The following is a 7,632-nucleotide window of genomic DNA, read 5'->3' as shown; positions in this document are numbered from 1 at the left end:
GCCGGAACTGGGCGGGGACTGGGACTGCTCCGGGAACCCCACTCCGGGATGCTGAGATCGGGACTGCCCCGGCGCATCGGGAGAGAGACCCTACCCCAGGATACCCGGCCCGGCCCCGGGGAACCCTACGGCTGGGTGCCGGGACTGAGTGGGGACAGTGACAGGGACTGCCCCGGGGACCCCTTCCCGGGGTTCTGGAACCGTACCGGGACTGTAACAAGGGACCGGGACCGGGACTGGGTGGGAATGCCCACCCCAGGGTGCCAGTACCGCAGACAGTCCCGGCAGACGCCCACTTGCCGCAGCCCCCCGGCAAGGGGCAACTCGGCTCCCTCCCCCCCCAGTCCGCACAGCGCTGGAACTGCTGCACCGGTACCGGGCACCGGGTGGCATCCGGTGCGAGGGGTTGGGGGCCACACACCCACAAAGCAGACCCAGGGAGGGCACAGCCCCTGCCCACACTGACACAGGACTGTCCGTGCCCCGGGGACACCGTGTTTAACCCCTGCCCAAGCACAAATTCATCCCGAACATCCCTGATACCCGCAACCCGCTCCTGAACCATTCCCACCAGTCAATCCCCCTGTCCACTTCCTCTCCACTGTCTCCTCATCTCCCTCAAACATTCCTCAGCCGGTTGTATGAGCCCATGACTCATACGACCTTTCCAACAAGCCCTAGAACACACTTACCTCTTGAATTCACAGTCCTGTAAGGGCCACGGGTGAGACCGGAAAGCGAAAGATTTACGCGACGGCGTGTGCTTCCCCAGCCCTCATCTGTATGCACTCGCATGGAATTACTAGTTATTTACTCCAAAAAGGCAAACAGAAAATTATGAAGGTACCGAGAAATTAAGAACGTGAAAATTAAGTAGCTCCTCAACCTGAAATCACCGTCTGTGCTACTCCCCAGGCAGGATACGCTGATTGCTGCCCCGCCGCGCTCCCTCCCCGGCTTCCCGCTGGCTCCCGGCCGTGGATCACCCTGGTTCATTCCCTGCTTCCCCACGGGCCCCGTGCCTGGTTCCCAGCTCAGGCTGGAGGCGGTGCAGCTCTGCCCAGGCTCTCTGGGCGAACAGCACCAGCTCCTGATTCTCAGCATTTCCATCCGGAGAGCGGCAGCGCTCTGTGGGCTGGGGGAGGACACAGCCCTCTGAGGAGTGTGAGCATGGGGCCACAAGGGTTGGGGTCAGCAGCACCCACCCAACCACCTTTCCTGTGCATTTTTTGAGGAGGGGTTATCCCTGAGCAGTTCCTGGGACTGGTGCTGAAGTGGCACACAATGGTCACAGGTCACATCTTGGTGTCACAGGCTGGACACTGAGATGAGCCCTACGTGTGGCAGGGGACACTGGTCATAGAATCATAGAACCCCAGAATGGTTTGGGTTGGGAGGAATCTTAAAGCCCATCCAGTGCCACCCCCTGCCACGGGCAGGGAAACCTTCCACTAGCCCAGGTTGCTCCAAGCCCCATCCAACCTGGTCTTGGACACTTCCAGGGATCCAGGGGCAGCCACAGCTTCTCTGGGCAACCTGTGCCAGGGCCTCCCCACCCTCACAGGGGAGAATTTCTTCCTAATAACTAATCTAAACCTCTCTTCTTGTAACTCAAAACCATGCCCCCTTGTACTGTCACTATCTACCCATGTAAAAACCCACTTTCCATCATTTCCATAAGCCCCCCCAGTCCTAAACAATCCCACGGGTACCACAAAGGTGGTTTGGGGCACAGTACAGGAAGAGCCCAAGTTTCCCTGGGGCATCTGCCTGAGCCATGCCCGACGCCCCCCATCCTGCCACCCCCGGCACTCCCCCGCTCCCCCCGCAGCGCGTGGGGCAGCGCCTGACGCAGCACCCCCGGGCCCGGCCCGCGCAGAGGCAGCAAAGATATCTCCCACCCACAGCTGAGGGGCTGCAAATTGCGTTGCGAGTGGGGGATTTTGCAGCCTTAATTGTGTTATTTTAACACAGCGTGTGTAGGTGTGAGCAGAGTGCACATGTACCGTTTCCTAGGCTTTGAACAAAGCGAGCTCAAACAGAAGCAAAGTCCATGGCAGATCGTGTTGGCCCTTGTAGGGTTGGTGGTGGGGGCACCCTTGCCAAGCCCTCTCGCTGCTCCATGAATGGAGTGTCAGCCCCAAGAGCAAGCTCAGAGCTCTGTCTGGAGCAGCTGCCCCAGGGCAGATTTGTAATGAACAAGAATTTGGGGCCCCTGGTGTCCTGCTCTGCAGCTCAGACAGTGGCGGGCAGGGTCTCAGCCTGGCACCCTGCCCTGGGCACTCTGAGCTCCTCCAGCTCCTGCTCCATCACCTCTTGCTGTTCCCTGCCCTATCCATTGGCACCCACCTGCTCCTGGTCCCAGACCCTTCTGCACTGGGCAAAGTAGAAACAGATAACAACATCCAGCCCACACTGCAAAGATTGTATGACTCTTGTGAGAAGAAGGCTGTCCTTGCAGGCAAAAATGTCCTAACACAAGATCTGTTAGGCTTTGTCCTCCCAAATCCAGCCATGAAAGCTCTGCTGCATTTAAACTGGCAAAGTGACAGGAAGTAAGTAGTCAGAAATAATCCCCAGCTGGATTAGGTTTTTCCTTGAAGGAAGAGAGGCTGATACAAGGCGAGTTTGGGTCATTAGCGATGCAGAGAGACGCTCCAGCCTTGCCTAGTCTTCACTTCATTTCCCTGCTCCCAGGGGCTGTGAGGGGATAAGGGCTCCAGAGCCTTTGGCACATGTGTTCGTCCTTCCCCACTCCCATGAGGGGATTATTTATGTCTGTACATGCTTTGGAAGTGCTGGGTGCAATCCATTGGCTCCAACAGGACTCCAGTGGGGAGGCTGGTGTGCCCCTGTGTCATGTGCTGCTGAGCTCAGCGGGGTTCTAGGAGTGACAAAAGGCAGTGATGCCACATGTGCCCCCAGCCCTGCTGCTGGTGGCACGAGCTGGTTCACTCAGTGCGAGCTGGTGCAGTTCCCTCCCTGCTCCACACTCTCTGCTGGACTTCCGACAGTTGAGTAGCAACAAAAATAGCAGGGGAGGAACAGAAATCCATTCTGATTAAGCCTCTTTATTCTGAGATGCAGAGGGAGCAGGGGTGGCTGTGCGTGGGCCAGCAGCAGCAGCTTCCGGGGACTGGGCGACCACACTGGCAGCAGCTGCGTGCCTAAATCCTTGTTATTTTGCCCACACTTGTGACATTCCATCAGCTTTTTTTTCCTCTGTACCGATGCATTTTCAACAACTCCTTGACAGGAGGGCGTAGCCAGGTGGGGGTCAGTCTCTTCTCCCAAGTAACAAGACAAGAGGAAACTGCCTCAAGTTGCACCAGGGGAGGTTTAGATGGAATATTAGGGAAAATTTATTCACCAACAGGTTGTCAAGTGGTGGAGTCCCCGTCCTTGGAGGGACTTAAAAGTCATGTCAATGTGGCACCTGGGGACAGGGGTTAGCAGTGGCCTTGGCAGTGCTGAGGGAACAGTTGGACTCGATGGTCTTAGAAAGCTTTTCCAACCTGAACGGTTCCATGGTTCTTTGATTCCCTGGCAGACAAAACAAGCTGAGAAGAGGGAAAGGGATGACACAGGACAGCAACCATTATGGCAGTGCCCCAGGGTTCCTCCAGCTGCTCTGGGCAGCTCAGCAGCTCCCCATCATCCCCATCCCAGGCTCTGTGAGGGAAGCCAAGAGAATCCCTTCCCCAAGGTCATACAAAGACCAGCCTGTACGTGGAGAATGTCTGCATGGGATGGGTGGTGGGAAGGACAGACTATTACCAAAGGGATCTGTGGGCTGTGGTACCCCAGAAGCAATAAAAGAACAAATAGCAGAAGATTAAACCCCTTCTGTAGCCGGGTCCAGCTGGACCACGCTGAGCCACAAGGAAAGGTTCACTGCTGCTCCAGCCGCCGCAATTTAATTGATTTGATTTAAATCCTTTGAAGAAGAAGTGGATAAGGAATAATGAGGCAAACAGGATTGTAATGCAAATGAAAGAGATGAAAGATGGCTTCAGGGAGACGCTCTTGAAGGTCAGCGCCCAACGCAGAGCTGCTCCTGGTCACTCACTCCGACGCTAATGAGGCTGCGTTTCCCTGGGTGCTTTGATGGATGGACGGACGGATCAGGAGGCAGCACTGGGATGTCTGCCCTTTAATCCCCTCGCTCCGGGTGGATCATCCCTTGCAGCAGTGGGGAGGGCTTTACCTGGCTGTCACAGGGACCGGGTTCCTGCTGCCCGTGTCACGCTGGGGAAGCAGACTTCCTAATCGGGTTTTTCCAGATACTCCAATGGAGGCTCGAACTTCAGAATTAATTAACTTCACTATCAAAAGCTGAGTCATTTGTCACAATGGTTTTGTCATTAGCTCCCATAATTAAGGAAAGTGTCACAAAACCAAATGTTTCACTTACACAAGCCAAGAGAAGCAAAGCTCAGGAGCGTTTCTGACGTGCTGGGAAAGGGCACGGCAGTGAATCTGGGGAGGGGCTCAACCAGGCACCCCGAAACCCTGCACTGGGGCTGGGGGGCACCTTCCCTGGCACAGCTGGGGGCTGAGTGCAGCAGCAGAGGCAGCAGGGGCTAGGGCCTGGCAGGGGCAGACAGAGCAGGGCTGCCCAGTGGGAGGAGGGATGCTGGGGTACCTGGGCAATGCTGAGGTACCTGGGCAATGCTGGGGTACCTGGGCAATGCTGGGGTACCTGGGCAATGCTGGGGTACCTGGGCAATGCTGGGGCTGGTTGAGCAGGGCAGTTTTCCCACCCCCAGGTGAATTGGGGTGGTTCCCAGTGACCACCTGCCACACTAGGTGGAAGAGATGAGGACATCTTACTGAAAGCTTAGCTGAAGTCCCCAAAGAGAGGAGGAGAAGCCCTTCCCAACACACTCACCAGCTTTCACATGGACACTTCCTAAAAAAGCAGAGTTCCTCGATGGAGAAAGGCAGGTACAAGCTGTGGAGCTCTCCTGGGAGCGAGCAGAGTGCGATGTTGCACTCGGCCAGGAACCCCCACGAGCCCTGGAGCACGTGCAGGCTCTGGGGGATCCCAGAGGATTGAGATCAGCTCTGCAGAGCCCTGACCTGCCCTCACCTGCAGCCCCCTGACCTCGCTGCCAGGCATGGTGCCCACAGAGGGGCTGCTGGGCACCCAAGCCCTCAGTGCCACCAGCTCAGCCCCACAGCCCTGCACCAGCTACCCAGCCTGGGAACCAGTGCTCACAGGGTGGTGGGAAGAGCCTCTGCAGCAGCCTTAACCCATTAACTAGCAATTAACTGAAGATGCAAACAACCTGCACCTTCCCCTGCTCCCCCTGGTCCATCTGTACCTCAAAGTGCAGCTGAAGGTCTCCACTCTGGGACCTGCACTTGGGCAGCTTCATCAGCTGATACTCTCCAGCTGTTCAGATATGCAGCTTTTTGACCAAAACCCTACAACTTCTCAGCATTTCCTGCTATGCCAGGGCTCTGTAGGGCCCCTCCTGGTGACCCCAGTCCCCAGAATCCCTGGTTGGGACCCTCGGGCATGCCCAGCCACTGGCTCGCCCCTGGAGGCTCATGGGCAAAGAAGCCAAGTTCTCAAGGTTTCTTTAAAATTATATATTTTATTTTCTCATACATGCAGCAAATCGAATCAAGAGTATATGCCCATCTAAAAGGAGATCTTAATGAGAACCGTTTGACAACACACAGCAGGTAGTCTAGGATGTAGAAAAGTCATCAAATACTTGCAGGTGAAATCAAATGCACAAACACAAACTGTTCAACAATAAACATTTTTCTTTTTTTTTTCCTTGTTTTACTTGCCACTTTGAATGTGATCAGAAATAAACAGCTTGGGTGACACTTCCATGCACGGACCCAGAGGCGTGTGGTCAGACAGGCTCACCTGCTCCTGCCACCGTGGGCAAGTCACAGAACTCAGCAGTGGGAGAGAGTTCCACCCTCCAGGTGCAATCCTAACCTTTGGAACAGCGTGATCCTTGTGTTCTGTGCTAGAACTCCCCTGGTTCTTCCCTTAGATCAGAGCTCTGGGATTCACAATCATCAGAGCACGTTGACTGCCCTGTGCTTGCTCATCTTCCACCCTTGAGGCTCTCTGTCTACATGGGTTGGCCACTGTGCAAACTTGCATTTATTTATTAAATGGATTAAATCAATCAATAACTCCTTGGGTGATGGGACTCAGCATGAGAAGGCTGCTCAGGGCTCCAACCAGGGGAGGCAAGTGCAGCAGCAGGTCCCCAGCCCCATGCAAACAGAGCTGCACTGGGAGCAGGAGTGGGGCAGGTTCTGTGCATGGAGCAGCCACCAGCCAAGGTGGAACTGTCTGATCCATCCTGTCCCAGGGAAACCACCTGAGAGCCTGAACCCCACTTACCTGCAGCACTAGGATGTAATCCAGCCCCGCACAAAGACAGGGCTTGCCACCTTTGCAGCGCATGTCCTGTCCCCTCAGCCCTCCCCCTCTGCCACTGCAGGGCCCTGCTGCCAGTCCCACTGCATCCAGGGGGGACACCAGACCTGCACCCACTCCCCCAGCAGCAGCAAGTGGCCAGGGGCACCCAGCAAGCCCCCCTGCATCAGCAGGCTGAGGTGCCACCTCTGTCCCCCACGAGCATCCTTCTCCTGCCTCACACTGTGCCCTTGTCCCCAGCACTGCTCTGACACACACACACACAGCAGTGGGGATACCACATGCTCCAGGTATGGATTTACTGGTATGGATTTACTGGGCTTTCTCCATCATTAGAGCACCTGGGGATTGGTGAATGGGGCTCTCCTGAAACTCAGCTCTGAGCATCCTCCTGCAGCTCTGCTCTCCCCATCCAATAGTGAAGATTAAATCATCAAATTACAGTAAACAGTGACTCAACCCCTGTCACCCTGCCCTTCCTTGGAGGAGTCCACACAGATCTGAGTGTCTGTGCAGGGCCAGGCACATCCCATTACATGTTTCTCCACAGAAGAAACAGGTCATCTGGAAATAAACCTTGAAATAAGAGTTTGGCAAGCAGCAGAATGGACAACGTCAGGAATAATGAAGGTACGAGCCCTATGAAGAGGACCCAGCCTTTGCCAAACTCTCCCCAGAACATGGATCTCAATCCCAAAGCTGCCACCCAGGCTGCCTGGTGCCAGCCCTGGCTTCCCCACAGGTCCCCTCCAGGGCCACCCAGTTTGTTCAGTGTCCAGCAACGCCTGCTCCACACACGAGTGTCACCCCAACACAGACACAGAAGTCCTAAACAGAAAAGATGTGACTCCCCCCGCAGCAGCCCCTGCACGTGCCCACAGCCCCAGGGTGCCCCTCAGCCCTGGAGACCCTCCAGCAGCATCCTGGGCAGACCTGGGAGCGCCTTCAGAGCCGAAGATACGGAAATTAAAAACATTCACCACTGAAGTAACACTAATTCTGCAGCAACAGGTTTGAAGGTCACAGTAACGCACATGCTCTGCCATCAGCTGTGGGCTGCAGAGGATGGCGGGACGTCCTCGGGGACAGCGCTGGGCCCACGGGAGCCCTCACCAGCCCCCAGCCCCCCGAGCCTGCCTGGGCCCCTCATAAACACCCTCCTCCATCTGGCACAATTTGCAGTTTTTCTGGGTTTGGTTTGGTTTCCTCCAGCCCAG

At 55.9% G+C, this 7,632-nt stretch overlaps 1 protein-coding gene across 1 annotated transcript in view; it reads right to left on the bottom strand.

The window, feature by feature from the left end:
- Positions 1-5,122, bottom strand: part of CACNG3 (calcium voltage-gated channel auxiliary subunit gamma 3) — a 32,025-nt gene extending 26,903 nt beyond the window's left edge. Inside the window, exons 1-3 of the mRNA XM_029965256.1 lie at positions 5,093-5,122; positions 4,892-5,037; positions 693-709 (exon numbers count right to left, since the gene is read on the bottom strand). Coding sequence (XP_029821116.1) covers positions 693-709; positions 4,892-5,037; positions 5,093-5,122 — 193 coding nt within the window. The remainder of the gene's footprint in view (positions 1-692; positions 710-4,891; positions 5,038-5,092) is intronic.
- Between the last annotated feature and the right edge of the window lie 2,510 nt (positions 5,123-7,632).

The sequence above is a fragment of the Manacus vitellinus genome, unplaced genomic scaffold (genome assembly GCF_001715985.3).
Source record: "Manacus vitellinus isolate BGI_N305 unplaced genomic scaffold, ASM171598v3 scaffold_93_pilon, whole genome shotgun sequence".
NCBI classification, from domain to species: domain Eukaryota; kingdom Metazoa; phylum Chordata; class Aves; order Passeriformes; family Pipridae; genus Manacus; species Manacus vitellinus.
This window is presented reverse-complemented; position numbering and strand designations above follow the sequence as displayed.